Source organism: Rhinatrema bivittatum, chromosome 18, assembly GCF_901001135.1.
Source record: "Rhinatrema bivittatum chromosome 18, aRhiBiv1.1, whole genome shotgun sequence".
In the NCBI taxonomy this organism is placed as follows: Eukaryota; Metazoa; Chordata; class Amphibia; order Gymnophiona; family Rhinatrematidae; genus Rhinatrema; species Rhinatrema bivittatum.
Window position 1 is genome coordinate 55,450,807 of NC_042632.1, and position 27,009 is coordinate 55,477,815.

Here is a 27,009-nt window from a genome sequence, read left to right on the forward strand (position 1 = left end):
AGAAAGATGCTTGGCTGCATAGGGAGAGGAATGGACCAACAAGGAAGGCCGTCTAAAAAAGCCATCAGGGCAACAAAGTGGATTAGAAGCCAAGAATGTCCGATCAGAAAACGTTTATACTATGGAGACGTATTTCATTTGAACAGGCCCGACTCAGGCCGAGTTTTGCCCCCACATTGGGGCTGCCTCAGGGGCTTTTTATAGTCGATCATGTAATATCTGTAGAGTCAGTCTTTTATGACAGATGTATCTGAGGTTTAATTTCCAGACAATCGTAGCGCAGACCGTCTCTGCTCTGATCGGACATTAGGGAGAGGACTGGTCAGCAGAAAAAGGGAGGTGATATTGCCCCTGTACAGGTCCCTGGTGAGACCTCACTGGGAATACTGAGTACAATTCTGGAGATTGCACCTTCAAATGGATAGAAACAGGATGAATTCGGTCAGTGGTCTTCATTCTAATGCAAAGGGGGATAGACTTAAAGATCTAAACTTGTACATTCTGGAGGAATGGCGAGATGGGAGAGATATGATAGACATACAATACTAAAATAGTAGTTCCTAGACTGTTAGTAATAATTTTATATATAATCATAAATAACTATAGGAGATGAATCATCAAACTTTAATTCCAAAAAAAAAGTGTATACTATACAATTCACAAATTCAAAAATATATTAGTCAGGAAGTCTCCTATACTTTAAAACATATATCAAATGGCATTAATCATTAAAAATCCCCCTCAATCACACTCACATCACACCCTCCCATCCCATTCCAACTCACATTCTTCACACTGGTTTACAACATACATAACGATGATTTATAAAACAAAAGATTCACTGTAGAAGTTCATGATCTTTCAATGCATGACATTTTGGCGTTATTTTTTTTTTTAATATAACTTTAAATGTTACTGATGGATCAGACATATAAACATTTCATCAAGCACGCCCTTCATATTTTCCTTCGCTGATCAAATCTCTTCCCTAGTCTTACCCTTTTCTGGCAAGATTCCTCTCAATATATCTTTTCAATGAAATTCCCCGTATATATCCTTTCAGAGAACTCCTAAAGTTATTAATGATTACATATCAAATTATCACTAACAATTTGGGAACTTCTCTCATTTAGTTTTGTATGTCTGTGAGTTTGAGAGTAACATGTAATCCACCTAGAGATGTGATAAAGACATTCAAATATCTGAAAAGTTTCCATGCACAGGAGGTGAGCCTCATGAGATGGAGGTGAAAGGGGGTAGACTCAGGGGTAATCTTAGGAAATATTTCTTTACAGATGCATGGAACAGCCTCCCTGTGGAGGAGGTAGATACAAAAACAGTATCTGAATACAAGAAAGCACGGAGTAAACACAGGGGATTTCTGAGGGAGTGATGGGAATTGTAAAGCTAAACTGGTTGGGTGGATGGGCAGACTGGATAGGCTGTATGGTCTTTTTCTGTTGTCAAGTTTCTATAGTTCGTGACGCGCTATAATCCAAGGCATTTTACACTTCTAGAAACAGATTTCAATCTCCTACTGCCTGAATATTTCTCCCACCTCCCCTCTCTTAGCTTCATCCTTCCCTCCCTGTCCTCATGTAGATCTGCATCTTGGCGTCTGTAACTTGGCTTTTAAACTTACTTTTCCTACTTCCTAGCTTCTAAAGTGTGGCCTTCACTAACAGTACTCACTTCAGACATTGCAATACTTATGCGCCTTGAAAGACTTTACAAATCCGATTGTCCGTTTCATCCGGACATTGTAATGACTGCCTCTGAGAGGCACTTTCTCTGCAGCACACACAGAGGCAGTTCCGTTACTACCGTGAGGCCTCCATGCTGCTTGAATGGCTGCCACTGTTATCCCCAGGTAATTCACGTCTATTTCCTTCAACGTAATCACCTTGACAAACCTGAGAATTAGCAGCCGGCGAGGGATGCCTACGTACCTGGAAGAAAGGGGATGATGCGTTGTTTGGGATCCTTCTGACCTCCTTCCATTGGAAACTTGTCCAACATCTGCATCTGAAAGGGGGCAGAAAAAGAAGAGAAGTGAAGCCAAGCGAGGTGAGATGACAGGGGAGGGTAGCGCGTGCCGCACACGCAGACTCTCTCCCACTGGTAAGCCTGGCTTAGAAACACAACCGTAGGCCGTGATTGTACAACAAGCAAATGACGAGCAGCCCTAGCAGACTGAAATTAGAGACTTGCGATAGCAGTGACTCAGCTTCCAGTCTGAGGTCTACAACTAGTTAGATCCATAAACAGGAGAAAAGAAACCGCACAGTGCAAGTTACAATTCTTATTCTCAAAATTAAGGTGCTGGCCGATCAATGGACATCAGTCCTGGAGGATGAGCTCTCCCTGCTTCTCTGTAAGGTGGGAGTGAAGGCTGGGGGGTCACAGGAATCTGCCTGGACTTCAGTGAGGTTAGGGGAGCTGAGTCCTCGCATCGGGGTGCAGAAGCTGCAAGCTGCTTTAGAGAGCTTTGCTCGTCAATGATAAGCGCAGTCTTAACTACAGAAAGCACAACAGAAACATCTCAAAGCATGAAGACTTTGTTTTTCAAATGTTTCCTTCCAAAAATAAAATCCCCCAAATTAAGCAGGACAGTTTAGTTAGTTGTATCATCAGGACAGAGGTGCTGCATCACCCAGCTCCGGGGAGAGTCTAAAATCACATTGCAGGCTGGGGGGTCACTGATAGCAGAGACAACTGCCCATCCTCCTTGAAAAAAACACCCCCCACCCCCGTACTAAGTACTAAGATGAGGAAAGTCAGAGGAAAAAGCTAAAAAGTCCTCTACATGTGTAAGCACCGATTCCCAGGCCAATGGCGGGATGCACCATGTTTTCTGGAGGTCTTCAAGTTTAGACCAAGGCCACAGGTACAATGAATACCACCCTGGAGGCAGGGGGCCAGGATCGCTTCTCTCTCACTGGGCCTGTCTGGCTGCTTTAACGGACGGATTTGGGGGTTTGGCATCATGAAGGAATAATACAGAACAGCGAGATGATCACTCTGATTTTTGGGAGGGGGTGGCAATGGAACAGGACCAACTTCTTCCGTCAGGGCTTCATTTTAAGGAGGAGCGAGTCCAATGCAAAGCCCAGGGTAACCAAGCAAAATGAAATGAGGAAACAGCAAAAGAAATAACTCAGAGCAGGAAGCAGGAAAAATATCTATCTATATATTAAACCTAAAATATTATAATAATTGTGCATTTACTAATAATATTTAAGAAAATTAATGGCTGGAATGCAAAGCGCTCACAGGCCCATGTTTAGCTGCATCAGGGGACAACTCCAACACATTGTACACTTCCCAAAAAAATAAGGCTAAGGGAAACACAGACATGTTCCCATAAACCAGACAAAACGTCTAACAGATTTGTGATTCAAGGCAAAGCAAAACTCTTCCATCTGTGGGTGGCAAAGTCCAAGGAACAAAAGAGAATCTGAAGGCTTGAATATTCTTAGGAATTAAAAACTCTTTATTTATTCACTGATGAATCCAATTACAACCAAGTGTAGGGAATGCACAAGATCTTAAACATCAAGGAAGATCTCCTCCCATTAACATCAATAACGACTTAACAGACCTCAATCAACCCAGCAAATCATCCCAGAAGAAATCGATTGCTATCCAAGAGTGAATATTCTTTGTTTCCGGCCCTGCAAAGTCCTGGGGAAACCTTGCTATGGCTCCCAGGCTGAAGGGGATATGTAAGTCCAGTCCTTCGGAAAACTGCTCTGCACTCACCAATACAAAACCGGTGAATCCCCGCAGCGATGCAAGGGCAGCCCTCCGGAGGTTTCCGCAAACAAAGATCACAAAATGCAGGGGTTGCAGCTCCCACAATAGCCTGTGGGTCCCCCTTATCAGACTCCAAGGGAGATCAGATGTGCTGCTGAGACTCAGGATTTGGGTGTCCTATCCAAGGGCTGGGATGACCGCCTTGCCTACCTGGACCTGCTGTCGCATGCCCTCTCCCTGAAGTGCCACAGCAACAGCTCCTGGATGACATCATCCCGCCCTCCTATCTGTAAAAGAAAGAATATTCCCTCTTCCTCTCCTGACTCCCACCACGACTCCTCTAACGCCCCCCCTAGTGTCTCTTTATAGAAAGGATGGGCCAAGTAATCCATTCACTCCCATTAATACTTCCCCTGCCAGCACCTTCCACATTAGTAAGGTCTTTGCTGCCCTTACAAGTATTATTAATTGATTCCCATGATGGGTTATTGCTTTCATTGCCACGCCCTTCATTTTTTCCCAATTAAAAATTCAGCAGGCAAAAGAATTAATAAAAAAAAAAAACTTCTCCTACAAGAAATCTCGCCACGTGTGCTGATAAGATTTCAGGAGAAACTTCATCAGCACCTGTGGTGCACCCTGACTGCTTGATGGATCAGAAAGCAAATAAATAAAGCAGAAGCAGCAGCTCTAGCTGTGATCCTGAACCTGTGGCAGGAGCTCACTGAACAAAACTTCTGCTAGAGGGAACCCAGCATGCTAGCTTACTATTCAGCAGCTATAGCCCACCCAGGCTGGGGGCCTCGCCGACTGCTCTGTGGCTACTAACCAGAGAAATAAAAGGAGGCAGCTCACGATCCACGTCAACTTACAGCTCATCGTTCAGCCAAGTTCACCTGAGTAGATAAAAAGGCTCCTGAGCACAATGAAGAAAAGATACTTAAGCTTCCAGGTTTAGAGGTCAAATTAGACTGAGTACCATGGAGGGAGAACAAGTCGCTGCGCCATACTTGGAATAGCTGCAATCCCCAAGGGCCAGGAGGTGACCACTAGCTCAAAGCATGAGCAGTGCACCAGACAGGGTACAAAAACAGTCTCAAGATGGCCATTTTTCAAACCTTCCCTAGTGCCCCTGGAAATGAGCATTTACCATTGATGGGAATTGCATGATTTCACCCAGGACTATTTAACAGAAGAAATGCCCTCTCTCCCTAGCAGGGATAATTATATCTGATTCTTACCCAACTCTATAACATCGTGTGCATGTTTCAACATAAACATGATCTGTGCTACATATTACTTAATGTTTTGTTAACTTTCTATTCCGAGTGATCTCATGCGTTTCTTCATCATTTTAGTTGTCAGACGCTTGCTCGTGAGCGCCTTTTTCTTTGCTCGCTGGAATCTTCTCTTCCTCGGTTCTCATACCTACACCTGAGCCAGCAAAAGAGCTGACACAGCCTATGAGATTCAGAGAGCACAGAGGTCCCTTCTCGCCTGCAGAGACAACGGAGAGCAATCCCGTTCTAACAGCTCTCCCAAATATTTATTTACTCTTAAATGCACTGGGACATCCTTCTCCTACAATAAAAAGAGAGAAATGCAGCACTGGCAGCCCTGAGGTCTGTTAGTACCTTGTGCTCGTTAAAGCACCAGGCCTCGCGTCCAAAAGCCGCAACCTCGACTCGCCCATCTCCAGCAGCTGGAGAGGACGTCCTTCCGACTTCTCTGGCCAAGCACACGAGAACTGGGAAAGGGATTACTCTGCAACTTCAGGGACCTTTTACACAGGAAAAGGGTTGAATTACTGGGTTCCTATAGACAACTTTCAGACTTTGCCAGCCTTGTGTGCCCAGAAGATACAACGTGCAGCACATGCCGAGCGGATCACATTCAGGTGCTGTGGGCAGAGGGCTCACAATCTACGTTTGTACCTGAGGTCAGAAGGAGCTTCCTAGTTCACAGCCCGCTACCCTAACCATTAGGCCACTTCTCGACAGACAAGGGGTGCAGGGACTCTCTGTTTTGGGTCTGAACAGCGCTGCATATGTCCAGTAGCGCTTTAGAAATGATAAAAGTAGTAGTAATGGTTATTCTGCTGGTTTCTTTGCTAAAGCGTGAGATCAGTGAAGCCTTTGGCACACTCATATCAACAAAGGAGCCATCGGTGCTTCACCTGCGCCTCGCCGAGACACGCGTGGCACACAAGGGCCCCACACCGTCCCCTAGAGGCTTTCAGCATTCTTAAACCCAAGCAAAACGCTTAAACTCCTGCAACTGAGGTAACCGCAGCTGTGCCTGCAAACATTGCAACCATCTTCAGTGAAACAAGAAAATTAGGGAGGGGGAGTCCTAGAAAGATGAGAGAGAACTGAACGGCAGGAAGCAAAGAGTCCGTCCCGTCTGAGACAAGGCAGGAGCAAAGCATTCCTCCGCTGGCTCATGGCCTGTACCTGCTTTTATGCCAATTCCCTTCCATAACGAGTGAAGGGAGGCTCCCATCTCATATTCCCATGGCCACGGCTGCTAAGGCTCCCTTTGAGAAGCATTTGGTGACAGACTAAGGGGTACTTTTCGGTTATTCGTGTCAAAATGATTGTGGAGGAAGGCACTATAAGGCTATATCAGAGCATTTTATCCCGGACTAGAAAGAAGTTGGGGTCTGTATATGGTATTCAGGATGGGACGGCCAACCAGCAGGAAATTTACTGATGGGAAAAACAAACCAAAAAAAAAACACTTTGAAAAAAAAAAAGACAAGTCCATGATGCCCAGGAAAATAATCGCATGGCGGTAAAAATGTCTTAAGCGACTGGATGGATTAATAGCCAGGCTCGGATCTGTCTCCCCAATGGTGTGGGGGCTCCAGCTCTACAAGGGGCTAACCTCGGGCTGCGCCTCTCAGGCCTTCCGCTCAGGCCGCGTGACGCCGGAGGTTCCCGACAGGCGCGGTGCCACAGCACGCGCACTCAGAGCGGCAAAGGCTTTTGCAAACGTCGGTGCCTCAGAACAGAGCTACGTCGACGCGCGACAAGACCTCACGCACAGAACAGTCCTGTGGCCAAACCATAGCCCCCAAAAAACTGGGTGCAGGCAGAGAGCATAGTAAATCCAGCTGTGCATAAAATGAGGGTGGTAAAGTGTGTTTGTGGAAAAACAAAACAGGTCGTCGGTAAAAATCTGGCAGACTGTCAGTAAGACAAATATTCATGAGTTGGCGATGCTGCTTCAGGAGGCTGATGATTATAAAGTGGGCTGAGAGCCCGAATGGATGAAAGGCACTGGACAAAATGTAATTATCTCTTACTGATGGTGGAAGGCACTCAGGAAGCTGCTTAGAGATGACAAGGGAGTCACAGAATTACTCTCTCCTCTGTGCCAGGGCCTTACTAAATGGAACGGTCATGCCAACAGGGATTCTCGCCTTCCAGCCACCGCCACTGGTCTCTTTGCCCCCTGCCACGCAAAACCCCATCCTGGCTTGCAGTGACTCAGTCGGGCACTGGCTTAGTAGGGCTGGATTGCCTTACATATGACGCAGACGCATAGCATGCGGCCACCCTGAAAGTGGTGGGGAGCTGGAGGAGAGGGAATGCACATCAACATCCTCTCTTCCCACCCCCACCCCTCACCCATGCTTTCTCTCCCACCCCTCCACGGATGAGCCCAGCACTCTCCTCCCACTCCCCTCTGATGTGTGCTTCCTCCCTCTGCCCTCAGCTGAAGTCCAAGCCTTGGAATCAGAGCTGTGTCTGTTCCAGCTCCTGCCCTCCACTTTCTCCCCACAGGCTGCCTGCAGCATCTGCTCCAGGCTCACACACTCCCCCCCCCCCTGCTGTCCCCTGCAGGCTCACTGAAGAAGAGGAAAGGAGCGAGGTTGGAGCTGACACTGGAAAGCAGAAGACTAAGACAAATGCCTATAAATAAATAAATAAATAAATAAATAAATAAATAAATAAATACAATTCCTCTGCTCCCTTCCCTTTCTGTTCACTGCAGGTTTCCTGAAGGGGAGAGGCCAGGAGCTTTTCAGTGTTTCCCCTGAGCCCCAGCAATTGATACAAAGTCTCCAGGTGAAACAGAAACACGAAGGCAGAAAAAGACCTCATGGCCCATCCTGTCTGCCCATCCATCCAATTAATTCAGCATTATAATTCCCATCACCTCCATAGAGATCCCCTGTATTTATCCCAGGCTTTCTTGTATTCACTGTCCTCGTCTCCACCACCTCCACGAGGCCGTTCCATTCATCCACCACCCTCTCTGTAAAGGAATATTTCCTAAGATTACTCCTGATTCTACCCCTTTTCACCCTCATCTCATGACCCCTTGTTCTAGAGTCTCCTTTCCATTGAAAGAGTTTCACCTCCTGTGCATGGAAACCTTTGAGATATTTGAATGTCTCTATCATATCTCCCCTATCTTGCTTTTCCTCTAGGGTGTTCGTGTTTAGATCTTTAAGTCTCTCTCCATGTGCTTTAGAATGAAGACCACTGACCATGTTAGTAGCCCCCTCTGGCCCAACTCCATCCTGTTTATATCCATATGAAGGTGCAACCTCCAGAATTGTACTCAGTATTCCCAGTAAGGTCTCACCAGGGACCTATACAGGGGCAATATCACCTCCCTTTTTCTGCTGACCATTCCTCTTCCTATGCTTCAAACACCTTGAGCAGTCCATAAGGCTTCAGTCTTCCAACTTCTAACAATCCTTGCGGCCTTCAGTAATCTGCTCTGTAGCACAGAGACCTGAGGTAGTACAGCAAGGCTCTGCTCACAACCACCATACAATATTTCCGAAGAGATGGGTGAGGCAACATAGGAACCTCTCTCTAGCTAAATTCAACAGTTTTATTTGGTCTGTTTCAAAATGTTTTTTGAGCTCCAAAGCGTTCTGTTTGAAATACAACGAACTACAATTAGGTTAGAATATGCTAGGATGGAAAATTGGGGAAACGCACACTACAAACTGCTCCAGGAAATCATATCAGGGTGATGGTTATGCATGAACGTTCAGCATTAAACTTATACATTGCCATTCAGCTGGGATATAGCCTTGCAGAATGGACAGGAATAACTAGACAGACTGGACGGGCTGGTTGGTCTTTTTCTGCTGTCATCTACTCTGTTGTTGTGTCACTGTATCATTTGCCGATCTTCACTGCACAATGATAGAAGTTTATAAGATCATGAATGGGGTTGAACGGGTAAATAAAGGATGGTTATTTACCCTTTCAAATGATACTAAAATAAGAGGACACTCCATGAAACTAACCACCAGCAGATTTAAAACAGATCCTAGAAAGTTGTTTTGCACTCAGCGCACTATCAAGTTGTGGAATCTGCTGCCGGAGGACGTGCTGAAGACGACAAGCAGAGCGGCGTTTAAGAGGTTTGGACAAGTTCCTGAAGGAAAAGTCCATGAGATATTAGCAGCCAGGGAAATTAAAGAAAGCTATTGCTATCCCTGGGAGTGAGTAACAGGAAGCAAATTATACTTTTTGGGATCTGCCAGGTACTTGCAACCTGGATTGGCCATTGTCGGGGACAGGAGGTGGGTGGCCTTGATGGATCTTGATGTGACCCAGCATGGCATTTCTTATATTCTTTATTTCGAGGAAGGCTAGGACAGACAGTTTTCATTTTTAAATGCAAATCAGCGATAATTATTAAATAATGCTGAGGAAAGTATTAAAAAAGTTGAGAGAAAAATATGTAAAATGCATACTGACAATGTTTTGATAAAGCATAGCATAAAAACCTGCTTCAGAGGAAAATAGGAACCACAGCTGTGCAGACAAGCTCAACCCCTTCTCACATCTCCAAAATATAACTCAAAGTCCTCAGATTTCATCATCACTGGAGTCCCAGACGTAGCCAGAATGCCACAGGGCCCAGCTCTTAACTCGCGAGAGAAACAGAGCCAGTTATCCAGACAAATGATTCAGCACTGTATCATGAGACGACCGAGAGTTCAGTTCATGCAGGGTCCTCCTGTCACCAGCTGTTCCTTTTCTCCCAATCCTTGTCCTCAGTTCAGGTCATCCTTCTCCGTCAGTAATTTTATTCTTTGCAATCCTGCCCAGTTGGCACGCAGCCTCTCTGAGCACCACGGGAATGCACGTTTTCAAACTCATCCTAACCCCAATCAACCCCATTAAATCAGGCCAGAAAAAAAAACCCCCACAGCCGTGGCAACATCTTAATTGACTTGCAGCCCTCAAACCTACTCTGTGCCAGGGATTTAGTAAATGTAAGAGAGCTCCTTCCGTCAGAGCCTAAATACGAGGTGCCTGACAGCGGCCAGACAAAGAGCTTCTATTTTACAGCATCCGCAGGCTCCTTCAGCGGGAGAAGACAAGCTAACTCCTTTAGCAGAAACCTCAAAAATGTCTGGAGCAGAACTGCAAGATAAGAGCCCCGCTTCCCTGCAGGAAACCTCTGCCGAAGGACCGCAGCACGGGAACGAGCTCAGCTTAAAGCACCAGGATCATCCGAGGCCTCTGACCCACAGCTTCTCAAATATTCTTTATCAAGAGAGCATTTATGTCCCCAGGACTAGCTCACCCTCTTCCTCTGCTTTAGGCTCGTTTCCAGCTCCTGGCCTCATGTCTGCCCCGTCACTTCTCCAGCTGAAGCAGTCAAGAAAGAGGAAGGCAAAGGGGAGATGGATGGGTACCTGACAGAGAGGCATTTACGCAAACCACGTTCAAGTAACAAAAACTGCTCCAGGCCACGCAGGGAACAAACAGAGCTGTGGAAGTGCCAGGCTGATTCTTTTAGGGAAACATCCGCTACCGAGATTTTAAAGAAGCTGTTAATTACAGAGATGAGAGCACTTCTGGATTGCCAGGGAGGGTGGCCCGGGATGATTATTGGATTATAACCCTGAATCAGCATATTTTTCCTCCAAAATGTTGAGCCACATAAAAACATTAAATCCCCACCTAAACCAGCTGCTTATTATTTTCCCCAAAACAACAATTCCCAGTTGATGACCTGCCTCTTAACCGAATATAACCAGACTGGGCCATGTCCCTGTCAATTCTGATTTTTGCCAGCCAAGTCTCGTCTCAGGCTGTGCTTTCCAGAACTTAAAGGACTTTGAAGTGTCACCAAAAGGCTGAAACATCTGATACCAAAGAATCAAAACAATAATATATCAATGCCCGTGGTAGAGAAAGGGAGACTGTGAGCCGGCTGGAAAGAGTAACTCTACGTGCTGCTGTGTGTGAGAGGAAGGCCTCGGCATCGCTGCTTTCAGGGCTGGAGAGAGGGGAGCAATGGGTGGATGTTTGCTAAAACGCTCCCAAAAGATGCACCGCTACTCATGGGCATGGAATAAATTGTTAGGAGTTGTGTGTGGGTTCTTTTCATTTCCAGTTTTATTTAGTGCACACTAAAATGTGTCTGCCAGAGCTTCTCCCTCCTCCCCACCTCTCCCCAGAGGGCAAGAGCAAGCAGGAAGTAAACAAAAGAAATTACATTTCAGTTTTCCTTTTACTTTATGAAACAAAACAGGAAATGTCCAGTTTTAAATGAAAATACGGCCCTACTAAACTGATAATTCTTATCTTCCAACATCCCCTTCAATGATGATTCACACAGCGATAACTGTATTTGATTTCTGCTTGTTCATATATCAGTACAGACAAAGCCAAAACCAACTCCTAAAAAAACAAAAACTGGATACAGCAACAGGGGTGAGCCATCGGTCCCGAGCGGTAGTTGTGCCATGGCTGCTGTCGTCAATGGCTATTGCAGCCGCCTGGAATCCACTCCCGGCTGCACGTCAGGGAGCTGCCTCTTCCCACAAGTGGAGGACATCTTGGAAGAATGGAAGCCATTAGCCGGAGATCTCGCTTACCCCAAGCAGAGGCAGTGACTGGAAGGTGTGGGGACTTCCACCAAGGCGAGCCAGTAGTATCTCCTACACTGAACTGGGCCGTGTGAGTTGGACAGCAGGACATATTTGGTGCCTTTGTGTTCAGCAAACAGGCCAATTCTCTTAAGTGGATCCCAAGGTGCATTGCACACGGCCTTAGTATCTTCATTACATTTTGGGATGGATATAACTAATACAGGTTCTTTCAGCCCACATGTCTATAAGCATTTCTCTCTCTATATATAAATATATATATCAAGTAAGGAACACTAATGAACCAACCTTTGACGATCTGTACCTTTGAGTTCTACGTTAACATTTCCTGTGCAGTCATACCGCCATTATTCTTCATTGTTGTCAACATTTGACACATCACATTATTGGACTTGCTTTATCTGGTTCGTCTACCCTGTATATTGTGTTTATTTTTGTATTTATTATTAGCAGTCAATTGTGTATTATATATTTTTTTAAAGCTTTATTCGAGTTACAACATCCGCAGTCATTTGTTGAGTATATGATTTATATACATTTTTTTGTAAAAAAAACCCAACTTTTTTCTGGTATTTTTGATATTACGTATAAGAGGTTTTTTCAAGTAGTTTGGGTAATACCAGCTTTTTAAGGTTTGATACAAATAAACGTGTATTTTTAATGTTTGAGATATAAAATTGGTTCATTAGTATTCCTTACTGGTACTTGATATTTGTTTATTTTTTTAACAGTTTATTTTTTGCGAGAGAGAAGAGGGGAAGAGGCTCTATATATATATATTTTTTTTTATAAATGTTGTTTCTTTTAAGCTTTTACTTTAATGACTAACTTTTGGTGTGAGTGGCCAAGGAAGCCACAACGTAGGCAGTTTGCAAGACGGCTAGCAGAACATTCTGGGCTGGATTCTCTTCTTTGTTTCCCTGCTACTTCATGTTTTTCGACTGGGAGCAAAATCTACCCCCGCCCTACAATGCAGGATATTCCAAGACGCAGATGGAACTGCTTAATTTCTGCAGTGTATGCAAAGCACAGTGCCTACGACGAATTCTGCTGGCCAGATACGACACAGCTGTAGTTGTTCCAGATGTTCTTGCTCTCTCTCAAACCTCAAAAAGTTTAGCATTCAGTAATTTTAGCCTCCTCTTACTGTGCAGAGAAAGTATTATGCTGAACACTGTTCCTAACCAGAAAGATATATATATAAATCTCTTTCTAGTTATAGATATATATATATATATATATATATATATAGAGGTCTGCATTCCATGGTTGTTGCCCCTCAGCCACTGTTGCTTGCCTGGAAATCCGTGGGTGGCCGGTGTCTAACAGCAGATTCTACCCAGCTGTTTACAGTGAAAACGGAAGAAAAGCCAAACTGGTTTCTGATGCAAAGCCTAGCCATGGGGAAGCAGAAGCACATCTGGAAGGCAGCTCTCCCAAGCCTTGTCCACGCTGCTTTCAATGAAAGGAAAACCCTGTATCAGCAGGGCTGCCGCCTCCGCTCTCTCTGGTTCAGTACAAGGGAAAAGTTGAAAGGTGACTCCAGGAGAATCTCCCAGCTGCCTCAGCCTTTCCCGTTAGCTTAATTAGTTACGCCCGGTTCAGAAAGGCTACCTTACAGTAATCTCTTACAGATCAGTGCTGCTCAAATTGGTCCTTCAAAACCACCCTACTCCCAAGCCAGTCGGTTTTCAGCCTCATGAATATGCATGAGACTAGGGCTGATTTACTGAAGCTTTTCTCCCATTCTGCGTCTATGGGAAAAGTTAAGCAGGTCTATAGCTGCACACAGTGGAGGCAACGCATGCAACTATATCTCATGCAAATTCATTAGGGGGTATCCTGAAATCCAACTGGCTGGGGGGTGGGAGACTAGTTTTAGCACCAACTTAGATGATAAAGTCCATGGTGGTAAGGAGAATCTTATACCTGTAAGACCAGAAATCAGAATAAGGATTGAGCTGGAGACCATCAATGCATCATAGAGGCGAGACACACTTACACAATAATTAGAATACACTAGTAGTTAAGCCCATCCAAGGATGGGCCAGTACCATGAGTCTGAGTGCTCCAAATGTGGACGGATGCAGATCTCTCTCTCTCTCACCTGTGGGGGCTGAGTGTGCCACTAAAATCTGCCTCCAGTGCCATCACAGGCCTTTCTCTCTTATCTTCTGGCAGGGTGTGGATGCCTTGCCGCACTCCAGCCTCTCCATAGAGGCTTAAACTCATAATAAAAACTTTTTAAAATATATCTGAAGCAAGAAGCATGTAAGGGAGTCGGTTGGACCATCAGATGATCGAGGGGGTTAAAGGGGTACTTAGGGAAGATAAAGCCATCGCAGAAAGACCAAATTAATTCTCTGCTTCAGTGTTTATTGAGGAGGAGGTTGGGGAGATACCCATTCCAGAGAAGGTTTTCAAGCATGACAATACAGATGGACTGAACCAAATCACAATGAACCTGAAAGATGTAGTAGGCCAGATTGACAAACTGAAGAGTAGCAAATCACCTAGACCAGATGGTATACATTCCAGGGTTCTGAAAGAACTCAAAAATGAAATTTCAGACCTATTATAAGTAATTTGTAATATATCATTAAAGTCATCAGTTGTATCTGAAGACTGGAAGGTTGCCAGTGTAACCCCCAATATATAAAAAGGGTTTCAGAGGCGATCCGGGAAACTATGGACCGGTTAGCTTGAGTTCATTGATGGGAAAAATCATGGAAATTATTATAAAGAACAAAATCACAGAACACATAGATAGAAATGATTTAATGCGACACAGCCAGCACTGATTTACCCAAGGGAAGTCTTGCCTTACAAATCTGCTACATTTTTTTGAAGGGGTAAGTAAGCAATAGGATAAAGGTGAACCGGCAGATGTGGCATATTTGGATTTTCAGAAGGCGTTTGTCAAAGTCCCTCATGAGAGGCTTCTAAGAAAACTAAAAAGTCATGGGATAGGAGGAGATGTCCTTTTGTGGATTACAAACTGTTTAAAAGACAGGAAACAGAGAGTAGGATTAAATGGTCAATTTTCTCAGTGGAAAAAGGTAAACAGTGGAGTGCCTCAGGGATCTGTACTTGGACCAGTGCTTTTTAATATATTGAAAAATGATCTAGAAAGAGGTATGATGAGTGATGTGATCAAAGTTGCAGTTGACCAATTATTCAGAGTAGTTTAAATCACAAGCAGATTGTGATAAATTGCAGGAGGACCTTGCAAGGCTGGAAGATTGGGCATCCATATGACAGATGAAATACAATGTGAACAAGGGTAAGGTGATGCATATAGGAAAAAATAACCCTTGCTGTGGTTTCACGATGTCAAGTTCCATCTTAGAAGTTACCACCCAGGAAAGAGATCTAGACATCATAGTTGATATTACATTGAACTTGTCAGCTCAGTGTGCTGCAGCAGTCAAAAAAGCAAACAAAATGTTAGGAATTATTAGGAAGGGAATGGTTAATAGAACGGAAAATGTCATAATGCCTCTGTATTGCTCCATGGTGAGACCACACCTTGAATACTGTGTACAGTTCTGGTCGCCGCATCTCAAAAAATAAAAAAAATTCCATGCTGGGTCAGACCAAGGGTCCATCAAGCCCAGCATCCTGTAGATATAGTTGCACTGGAGAAGGTACAGAGAAGGGCGACCAAAATGATAAAGGGAATGGAACAGCTCCCCTATGAAGAAAGGCTAAAGAGGTTAGGGCTGTTCAGCTTGGAAGAGATGGCTGAGGGGGGGATATGATAGAGGTTCTCAAAATCATGAACGGACTTGAAAGGATACATGTGAAACAATTATTTACTCTTTCAGATAATACAATGACTAGTTGGCATTCCATGAAGCTAGAAAGTAGCACATTTAAAACAAATCGGAGAAAATTCTTTTTCACTCAATGCACAATTAAGCTCTGGAATTCATTGCCAGAGGATGTGGTTACAGCAGTTAGTGTGACTGGGTTTCAAAAAGGTTTGGATACGTTCCTAGAAGAGAAGTCGATAAGCTGCTATTTATCAATAAAAAATTGTAGTTTGGGATCTATTTAATATTTGGGTGCTTGTGACTTGGATTGGCCACTGTTGGAAATAGGATGCTGGGCTTGATCTGACCCATTTTGGCAATTTCTTATGCTCTTATGTTTTCTGTCATAGTCTGGCTTCTCCTGCACTGGACTGCCATGGGTGAACTGCTGCTACTGGGGCCGCTCTCCTAGCTCCTGCTGCCAATCAAGGCGATGCAGGGAAAGGGCCTATTTCAGGGGGTGGTGAGAGAGCGAGCGAGCAGTGGAGCTCATTTGCATACTGGTGATGAGGGTATGGGGCAACTTTCCTCTTTATATATAGAAGATAGGTAAGGCCACACCTGAGCATGAGTGAATACTGTGCACTTTATTTATTTATTTTAAAAGATTTCTCTTCCACCCTTCTTACATTCAGGGCGGATCACAAAGGACCATTCATAAACTTCATGATAACAATAATACATATACAACCAGAAATAAATCATTCATTAAAAGCAATTTTAAAAAGCTGTGTGTTTAAAGCCTTTCTGAATGTTTTGGAATGATCACAAGTTCTTAATTCTTTTGGAAGTGTATTCCAAAACATTGGTCCTGCCGTGGAGAGTGCACTTTCACGCGTTTCGTCAAGGCGGATAAGTTTAGGAGATGGTATGTCGAGGAGGTATTGGTTTGCCGAGTGTAGTGATCTGCATGGAGAATAAAACTTCACAATGGCGTTTGTCCAGGGAGAATGTAAGTTGAATATTAAGGAGTGAACGAGTAGACCAAGTTTATATTGGATCCTAAAAGATACAGGTAACCATTGCAATTGTTTTAGTATGGGTGTAAAATGTTCACGACTAGACTTATTAGTTAATAGACGGGGAGCTGTATTCTGAATAATCTGTAATGGGGACACCAATAAGCAGTGAATTACAGGAATCCAAACTTGGAAACAGAAGCGTTTGTAGAACAGTCTGAAAATCACTGGGCTCCAGATATGGTCACATGGCGGAGTAGTTGTAATGTGATATCTGGGTTAGATTTTTTTATATGGGTTTGCATAGTTAATGATTGATCACTTTGAATCCCAAGAATGCGGACAACGTTCGAAAGTTTAATAGATTGATTGTTTAGCACTAATTCTGATGGAATTGAATCGTGAAAGATAAATTATTTCTGTTTTTTGGATGTTGATTGCAAGTTTATTAAATGACAGCCAGTCTTGTATTGTTAATAGTAAGTGTGACAAAAATCATTCAGTTTCCACCCAAGCGGCTTTGATTGGAAAGAAAAAGTGTACGACATCAGTGTATAGTCTGTAATGAACATTGAAACCTGCTAGTATTTGGCAGAGGGGGGCTAAGTAGATATTAAATAATACGCTGATAAAGCGGAGCCTTGAGGGTTTTCAGTTAAACGCCACAGGAGACCGACGCACCAAACTCTGTGAAGGAAAGGATAAAACTGGCTCATTCTACATCTTACCTGTGTAAAATCATTTTCCTCACGCAAAAATGCACCGGCCAACAGGGACACTGGAATCATCGCTGGCGTTACAGGTATCTCATCTGAACCTATCAGTCGTGACCTACAACTCGCAGACGTCTAACCTGCTGGCAGAGTTTGCTCACAAGCCCCGGGATCTTCCCCCCTCTCTCTCTCTCTGTCATTTTACAGCACCGAACTCTTGCTCCTACTCATCAGTCCCCAAATCTAGGTCTGATTAGGAAATATCCAAGCTAAAGACATCAGACCTTCACCCTGACATCCTCCCTCCATGCTTTTCTTCAGACTGAGAAGGCAAACGTGAGAGAGATGAGCTTTATCCAAAGCCCCAGGGATCTTCCCAGCAGAACCAGAGGCCATGAGCAGGGAAGGCTTTATCTGTGCCTCACAAGGCGTTTACGTTCCGGTGCAAATTCTTTTTCTTCCTCTGGATGGTCACAAATAATTATCCCACTGTGACTGGTTTGAAGAAAGCAGAATGCCGCGGGCTAGCATCTTTTGCCTGGAAAACTAGCGCGGTTATCTCCTGTGCCAGGTGTCAGGTATTTTCAGACTGTAGCGTGCAAGGTTTTCTATGTGCGTCGACTGAATCACCGAGAACAAAGTGAAGGTCTTATAATTACTGAGCCCCCATCCCCACCCTGCTGGCTTCAGTTTCCTTCGCCCCCTGGAATACCCTCATGAAAGCCGTCCCTGTGCTCTGTGCTCATGACAGCAGATCTTGGTTAATGCAGCAAGAAGGATTTGGGAACGCATCCTGCAGCCACCGCCGTGGTGCGGCTCGTCTGAAGCGGGCCAGACGCAGTGCAGCACGGCTCCCGGGCGCTCATCTTTCTGGAGAGGTTTCCGGGTTCAGTTGTCCTGTGTTGTTCAGTGGAGATTCCCCACTCATTTATAAACAGCGTGCTCTGTCATTCCTGCCTCTTTAGGAATTCAGGGCCATCACTGTATGGTCCCAGGAAGTTAGCAAGAGGCACCATCGTTGTAACATCCTCCAAGGGTAAAGCAGCACCTTGCAGTGTTATCAGTGCAGTGTGCACTCCTCTAGTAAAACTGCTGCCTTTTCTGAGTTATCAGTGCAGTATGCACTCCTCTAGTAAAACTGGTGCCTTTTCTGAGTTATCAGTGCAGTATGCACTCCTCTAGTAAAACTGCTGCCTTTTCTGAGTTATCAGTGCAGTATGCACTCCTCTAGTAAAACTGCTGCCTTTTCCGAGTTATCAGTGCAGTATGCACTCCTCTAGTAAAACTGCTGCCTTTTCTGAGTTATCAGTGCAGTATGCACTCCTCTAGTAAAACTGCTGCCTTTTCCGAGTTATCAGTGCAGTATGCACTCCTCTAGTAAAACTGCTGCCTTTTCCGAGTTATCAGTGCAGTATGCACTCCTCTAGTAAAACTGCTGCCTTTTCTGAGTTATCAGTGCAGTATGCACTCCTCTAGTAAAACTGCTGCCTTTTCCGAGTTATCAGTGCAGTATGCACTCCTCTAGTAAAACTGCTGCCTTTTCCGAGTTATCAGTGCAGTATGCACTCCTCTAGTAAAACTGCTGCCTTTTCCGAGTTATCAGTGCAGTATGCACTCCTCTAGTAAAACTGCTGCCTTTTCCGAGTTATCAGTGCAGTATGCACTCCTCTAGTAAAACTGCTGCCTTTTCTGAGTTATGAGTGCAGTATGCACTCCTCTAGTAAAACTGGTGCCTTTTCCGAGTTATGAGTGCAGAATGCATTTGCTTTTCAGTCTGTTGGCTAAGATGCAAGTAGAGAATCAATACCGTGAGCCCAAGATGGTTCCCTTCTTAACATTTTGGATGAGATTGTGAACCTATACAATATGGGGGGGTTAACACCCTGCCCATCTGACCTGATCAAGGATACAAAGACACAACAACCATTACCGAAACATGAGGATTAAACCACCTGCTTAAAAAAATAAAATAAAATAAAATAAAATGATGCTCCTTTGGTCACATAGCATCTTTTCAGTGTCACTGCACAAGTTAGTGCCAATATAATAAGAGTGCACAGGCAGTATCACAGGGTTGATTTCTCACGCTTTCGGTGCACTCCAGGAAGGTGCTGGAAGCAGTTCAGTAGAAAAGCTCTGCACCGTGTTCCTGGCCTCACATCACCTTTAATCTCACGTTTATCAAACACCTCCACTCTGCCTGACTAAAGGCACAGTCCTTCCACAGTGAGCTCAGAGTGCAGATTTCACAGGCATTGCATGGGCCTGCAGCCATGGACAGCTTCATTTAACACCACTGCTGACTCCAAGCTGAAATAGTTCCAGGTGGGGCAGGGTTAAAACAAAAAAAATATTTTCCAGCTTCCAGTACCACTAAGTAAAAACTGCCTGATCAGAGGAGAAACCTGAGCCCCACTATATAGCTGAGCCATAAGTTCCCCAGACTTCCAGTGCAGTTCTGGCACACATTTTTCCTGCATTTCTGACTTAGCTTTCCTCCTGGATTCCAAACTACTCCTGGAATCACCAAGAATGCCTTCTACCATCTTTGACCTCTGAAGCAGAACAAGGTAACCCATGCATTCATCCTGTCCCAGCTGGATTACTGCAACACCCTATACATGGGTCTACAGCTAACACACATCACTGCCATGCAGATATTATCCAGCTGCAGCTACAAAAACCACATCTCCCCAGTTCTCAAGAACCTACACCGGCTAATAATTGCATATAGGGTCCAGTTCAAAGCCCTCTGTATTGCCTTCAGATCACACTGACTGGATAAGGCCCATCTGAGAGGCTGCCTATCCCCCTAAACCTCCATGCCAGCTGAGATCTGAAACTGGTGCCCTCCTATACCTCCCCGTTCCAACACCCATAAACACGCCTTCTCCAAGTTCATCCCCAAGCTCTGAAACTCTCTTCCAATACAGACCAGATGAGCCACAAATATTTGGTTGTCCCACTGTATGATCAAAACCTGTTTTTTTCCACCAACCTTCCCCTCCCAGCAGGCCTCATTGCCCACCGGCAGGTGCTGCATAAAATATCCTCCCACATGTAGAATATCATCTTGCATAACAGACACCTCACTATCTCCCTGCATAGGATATGATATATCATGTCTACCTCACACAGGAAATCCAACCTGTAATCCTATACTCACTCTGAGCACTCCAGTAGGGGAGCGAGTGAGTAATGGCCTTTCCTAAACAGTGCAGAACAGAAAAAACTTTTAGCACATAGCTGCACATCAGCCATGGTTTATTCCCCAGAAAACAACAGAATCACTCCATCGCGCGGAGCTGATCAATTTGTGAAGAAAGCCCCGAATTGTACCACGTAAGGAGCTACATAATAAAGACGCCAGAGTTGCACTGAGGACTCCCTCCCTCCTCAATACAATCAGTACTTTTCCACTTATCACCTATTCAACTTGCTCTAAAAAAAAGTGAAAAATAAATTGTATACATTGAGGGAGTCATTTTCAAAAGGATTTATGCATGTAAATGGGCTTTTGAAGTTTGCTATGATATATGCTACTTTTACGTGCATAAATACAGTATATATATATCCATCCATCCAATGATGTTGGATACATTACCTCACTCAAGCCTTTTTCTCCTGTTTTCCATTTACTCAAGGCTAGGTTTTCATCCTTACCTCTCAAATTCCCCTCACTCCAAGGGTGAAACCATGTTAGAAAGCCAAACACACTCTTAACCCTCCCTAATCTTTCACAAAAGCAGTAAATTCTCATTAAACGCTAGAAACGAGAGGTTGAAGGAAAAGCAGCTCTTGGCTGCCCAGTGCAGCGTCAGGGGTTTTGTTAGAGATTCTGTTAACATGTAAGCATTAGGCAAGGCAAGCCAGAGGAGACAAGGCAGGCTGAGGAGGCAGGAGCAGCATGTACTGCAATCAAGCAGGACGGGAGCGCAGATGGGGCCTTTATACCCATCCATGTGACGTCATCAGCGCGCACCAGCCAGGCCACTTCCCACCACGGGGATTACAAAGGGCGCCACACTATACCCATCTGCACCTAGTGAGGCCCGAGGAGCGGGGGTGCTGGTAGCGTCATGGTAGCTTTCTCGCCACTTTGGAGGCAGTCGGTGTTCTGGGGCGAGTGATGCCGGGGGCGCCCGGGGAGTGGGAATGCGGGTGGTATCATGGTGGCACTCTCGCCGCTTCTGAGGCAGTCTGAGTCCTGGGGCGAGTGCTTCCTGTCATGGGACAATCCCACAACCGGCAAATGTTATAAGATGAACTTTATCATAGCTGTGAAGAGCATGGACACATGGGTTGAGTCTTTCTTGGTTTAGTTTCACTTCTAGCACCAGGGAGAACTTGCTGGTGAAACGTCTCTTCAATGAGAACAATGTTCCAAGGCTGAAAACTGTAATGAAAAAGGCTAAGAAGTGCAGGTTGCATCCGAAGACGAGAAAACCACACAGAGTGGCTTCAGAAGGAGAGAGAAAAGCCTGGAAAGGTCAGCCTATCACAAAGTGTTTATGTGACGTACTTTTCATCTGAATGTAAGGTGGAATAGTATAACATTGCTCTTCCTTGAGGACAGAGAAGCTCAGTAAAGGAGACTGCAACACTGCTTACTTGTACTGCTTCGTTCTGGTCACCTTGACCACAGTTTTTATCTGTTATGGAGGAGCAGCAGACTGTGTAACGAGGTAGCCCTCCGGCTACTCCTCCAGTTCTTTCAGGCCTGGAGGTTGGATTGGTGATGCCTGATGTAAGAGCACATCTGGCTCCAACAGGTGGCAGCTGATGAAAGAGGTTTGGTGCGTAGAACCAAGGAAGCAGTGAAGTCAGGCAAGCAAGGGTGGGATGCAGTCCATTCACAGAGAGAAGTACCAAGCCAAGGTCGGGGCAGGTGGCAAGCAGAGGAAGGTCAGAACGGTCCGGATCAAAGCAAAGACAGGAATGAGAGGAGGCAAAGAGTCAGGGTAACCGGGCTTCCTTAAATACTTCGGCAATGCTGATGTCATCCAGCTGTGCCATAGGACTTCCTGCCTAGTTAGCTGCAGTATGCAGGGCAGAGTCCAGAAGGAAGCCACGCTGGAAGACCGCAGGGGAGCGCACCACACCAGGGCCAGGTCAGAGGCATACGGAGGGCTGGTGCCACATTACAGACTGAGAACCAGGAAAGCCAGGGTGAAATCCTGCTAACTCTGCTTGGATCCTTGGCATGTCACTTTGCCTGGATTACAAGCCCTTTGTGGACAGGGAAATACCTTCTGTACCTGAATTCAACTTGCCTTGAGCTACTAATGGAAAAGGTACAAAACAAGTCTAAATAGAGAAATGCATAAAAGGTGGAAAACCTTGCAAATAGTCAGTTCCTGAGAGATGCTCAACACACTAACACATGCCTAGCAACTGCTGTCAAGCTATTATAATGTGACATCTAATTTTGGTTTTGCAAAAGACACAAATTATACATTTTCTGGTTAAAAAAAAAAAATAAAATAAAATAAAAGGTGCCAGGCTGAGTTTGCATTTTGCCCAAGGATCCTGCCTTTTTATATCAACGTGCAAAAGATACATGTCTTACATGAGGTATTAATTTAATGGTGACAGCAACAAAAATATCCCATTGTGTGATGCTTATTATATAAGTGTGTGAAAAGGGAAATTCAGCTGCAGCTCACAGATTCATTTGCTCTTTTTGCATTGTTGCACGTTTGTGGTGAAAACAGAGCTCATCTGGGAAGACTGTAAGAGCAGGATTGCTCTGTAGGTGCCCATGTGGTGCCAGCTCCTTTCACTGAATCCAGCCCCTTATCAAGCTTGCGTAGGCCATCAAGAAGCTGCGATAGAACAGATAATGGAAAATCTCCCATGGTCCTCCAAGATGGGAGAGCACTTCAGTGCAAAGGTTTTAAAGAGGTAATCGGTGCCGATAGGGTTTCCAAGGGCAGCGGCCCACGATCTCGCCCATCAGCTTTTAAAGATGCCGTCGGTATCCTCTTGGTCTTGAGTTTTGTCCAGTGTTCAAAAGCTGTAGATTTATGTAGACTGGAGGAGGAGCAGTGCATGTGAGAATGCAGGCTAAACCCCTCACTGCCAACGGCGTGCCCAGGTAATGCATTGCTCACAGACTTTATTACAGGCTAGATAGGCTAAACTAAGGAAAAGTCAATTATCCTTTCCTAAGTTCTACCATCACCCCACAATTATGTGAACTACCCCTCCTCCAAGCTGTTAGCGGTAAGAAATCCCCTCTTATCTAGTATTTGATATGATGTGTGTTCAATATTTCATGTATCCTCCCAGAGAGCTTCCTATATCGTCAGTGCTATCTAAAGATAAAATAGCATTCTCCTTCTTAAACGTCTTTCCCAAGGCTTTCTTGGTAAGAATCGGCCAATGGTCTATCCCAGACATGAAGCTGCAGATATCCTTGCATCTCTCATCAAGAAATGTTTATTTAGAGTCCTAGGAAGTTACAGGTCTGCCACTGAAAGGCTGAGACTGTAAAGATTATTCTAAGGGTGCTCTGGGACAATACGCAATTCCTCATTTGTCAGAGACCCTTCCAGCTGCCCTAGGTTTGTTTGCTTTAGTATTTCCTTGGTTACTCCAGCAAACACAAAAAGCAGGAATCTCTGCCCCTCCTCCTCCATCCCATGCAATGTGGTTTTCAGAAATGTTTCTGTGGCAACCACTAATATAGAACAAAGCAGCTTCATCCTATAGGATTCTCCAAACCCTCACAGATACCAGCTGTTGAAAATTCATAGCTAACCTGCCTTCTGACTATGCCAACCGTCTTACGGGGAGTGGGGCCTTGTATGAGCAGTCAGTGCCAGCTCCTGGCATTCTATGTCTTTAGACAAGGGACCCTGTGCAGGCCACAAGCCTCTGTAGGTGTTAATGTCAAACCTATTCCTGTGGCTTGCTATCTCAGAAATAATACAAGTATTGTGTTACCCAATCACAGTCCAAAGGTGAGAAAACCACAACGGCAGAGAAAAGCTCGCCACTACTCAAACATAACGTTACCACAATGCCAGCATTTTGGTTCAGTCCTGGATCCCTCTCAGGACAAGAAATGTTAATGCCTGCTTTGATTATCCTGCAAGGCCCGGCCTTTCTAGTGATGTCACAGTCAATTGTGTGTAGGTGAAAAGAAATATTATCTGTCCTCCCAGTGAAACTTTCCTCATCATCGGGGACCTCCCTCCACCCCATGCACCCTCTGAAGTCACCTGGGCACACACATGCAAGCACCACTGATCCTAACAGACAGATGTCACTTCCAGGAATCAAGCACATTATAAACATTCTTGGCTTCATATACACAGATTAAAAACAAAACAATTGAGAAGACAAAGAGATTAAATTAAAATTCCTCCTTAAATGTGATGAAGTCATGGATGTGCGGATATTCTGAATTAATGACATCACTAGTGAGCCTGAGGCTTCCTGTACTCGTGTAGCTACCATTGTACCACACAGCTTCACCCATTCATAAGGCCGTTACCTCCAGCAACAGCGCGCAGGGATGTCCTGACATCCTGCATCGGAAGCCAGAACTATTTATGTTAATGAGGAGCAGAATGAGGAGCAGAATGCGCCCAGAACGGGATCAGGCAACAGCATTCTGCAAATATGTAAAAGACTTTCCAAGAGTCTCCGCAGGCCACACATCCAAGCGTTCCAGTCACTTCCTGAATGGAGTATGTTAGGAAGGCGGCCAAGCAAAGGCCGGAGATCAATGCAGCTGCAAGATTCAAGCACGATCCCCCCGCCTTTCCACAGCCAAATGCAACTTCTAATAACAGCAGGTCCTCAGACGTCAGACAGTGCCCACGATTAAACACTGGGGATGCGCTTTTATTGTAATCCGCAATGACTGAAGATGAATTGCAGAGTAAATAAATAAATAAGACACTTGCATGGCTTCTTTGCTGTAACAGAACTGGCAAGTTACCTGGTTCCAGGAGGGAGACTTTTTGGCCGGTCCTGGTTTTGCACTTACATCCCAAAGCAGGGCGGTGTCTGTAGTCCCTGATTCTACCCAATGACATCAGAACTGCAGGTCCCACCACGCATCAGAACGGGGCGATCAGAAACCCAGGACTGGCCTAAAATCTCCCTCCAGGATTGGGCAACTTGGCAGCTGTGCTGTAAAACTTTATGGCAGAACTTGTGAGCTGGAAAATTCAGAGCAGAGGGCTAATGAAAGCGAGGAGAAGGGGCTGTACACTATTAACCTAGTGTTTCCCTCTCCTGGAGGCTCTCGTAACCCTGCTGGTTTTCAGGATGTCCATAATGAATATGCATGAGATAGATTTGCATACATCAGCGACCCAGTGTAGGCAAGCCTATCTCATGCATATTCATTGGGGCAGTCCTGGAACGTTATGGCTCTAGATCAGGACCAGGAAGCACTGTAATAGCTCCTTATTCCCAGCCTTGTGCTCATGTTTGCAACAGGGTTACCTCCTGTATCTAGCACGAAAAACAGGGGAAGGGAATAGTGCTTGGAAGCAAAGGACTCCCCCTACTCTATGTCAGGTGTGCTTGAGCAGGCTGTGGGCTCCGTGCCATGCCAGGGTGACATGGTTGGATAAATCAATATCCTCACCTTGAGTAAACAGCCATGTGGGTAGGCCCAGTCTTATCACTGTGAAGCTGAGAAAGCTTTCAAATGCTTCCTTATCTCTACGTATCACTACAGATCAGAACCGGTAAGGGGACTAGAGAGCAGAACTATATTTTCTCCATGCTACAACTCTACAGAGGAAAGAAAGAAGAGAATATGAGAACCAGGACATCCAAAGGACCCCCTAACACCTCATTCCATCCACCTTCAGAGCTCCAGGTTAGTGTTTGCTTTGCACAGACTATGCCTTGTTACCTGCAACCTGCAGGACTGAAAGGAAAAAAACACTACAAATCCCGGCATGCATTGCACTGACTCATAAAATAAAGCCTACCTGGATGACCCTGCCCTAACATGAACTCTCCCTCACGCCAGAAAGCTAATAGAGAGATGCCACATCCTTACCTGAAGGTCGAAGAACTTGCTGTACCGTCGGTAAATGAGCTCTGTGGTGCCATTGGACCATGTTACTTTGATTATATACACCTGTGGGGCAGAGAAAAGGAGATTACAACGCGGCTAGCAAATGACTTACAGTTCATGTTCTGAAAGCCAAATAGTCGTATGCAGCCAAAACTCCGCTTTCTCATGTTTGAGCAAGTAAGAATAAAATGAATGCACCAGCTTTTAAAGATTATTTTATGTGCTATCTCGCCTTGAGAATTATATTTAAAAAAAAAAAGGCAGGAGAAAATTAAAATTGATTAATTAAAATAGAAAATTTAAAAAAACCCACTTCCAATATCATAGATATTTAGAATTTACATTTGTATTTTAATCTGATAAACAAACAAGGAAAACCTGACATCCCCTGCGACGTTCACGGATTCCCTCACCACGATGGAAGCACCCCTGGGACAGAGAGAGGAAGCCGCTGACACAGTGCTACACAGTCTTACCCCTAAAGAGTGGCACCCCCTGTCCTGAGGCTCCATCCAGTGGCAAATATGAAGCCAAGCTGGAGCAGACACGCTCTGCCATGTCAGCCTGAGCCTGCCGTGGCTTTTTACCGACATTAGTGGCACAGAAAGGTTGCCTAATTGTGTGCCGGCCACCCGTCACAAAAGAAAAGAATAGTGGTTTTGGGGCAGCTTGTATCCTGCAGACGCACTCACCGTGAGCTGGTTGTATTCACTTCCAGTCCCTGAGGCCCACAGACCGGTCTGGTTTTCAGGATACCCACAGTGAATATTCACTGCATATATTTTCTCTAACCGGGTTACTGTGCGCACTTTCCTTACCATGAAAAGCAGACCCGGCT

General features: G+C 45.0%; 1 protein-coding gene across 2 annotated transcripts in view; it reads right to left on the reverse strand.

Annotated features, from left to right (window-relative positions):
• SH3PXD2B (SH3 and PX domains 2B) overlaps positions 1–27,009 on the reverse strand; it is a 111,954-nt gene that overhangs the window by 69,543 nt on the left and 15,402 nt on the right. For both annotated transcript variants that reach the window (XM_029583349.1, XM_029583350.1), the window contains exons 2-3: positions 26,154–26,234; positions 1,950–2,025 (exon numbers count right to left, since the gene is read on the reverse strand). In XM_029583349.1, coding sequence (XP_029439209.1) covers positions 1,950–2,025; positions 26,154–26,234 — 157 coding nt within the window. The remainder of the gene's footprint in view (positions 1–1,949; positions 2,026–26,153; positions 26,235–27,009) is intronic.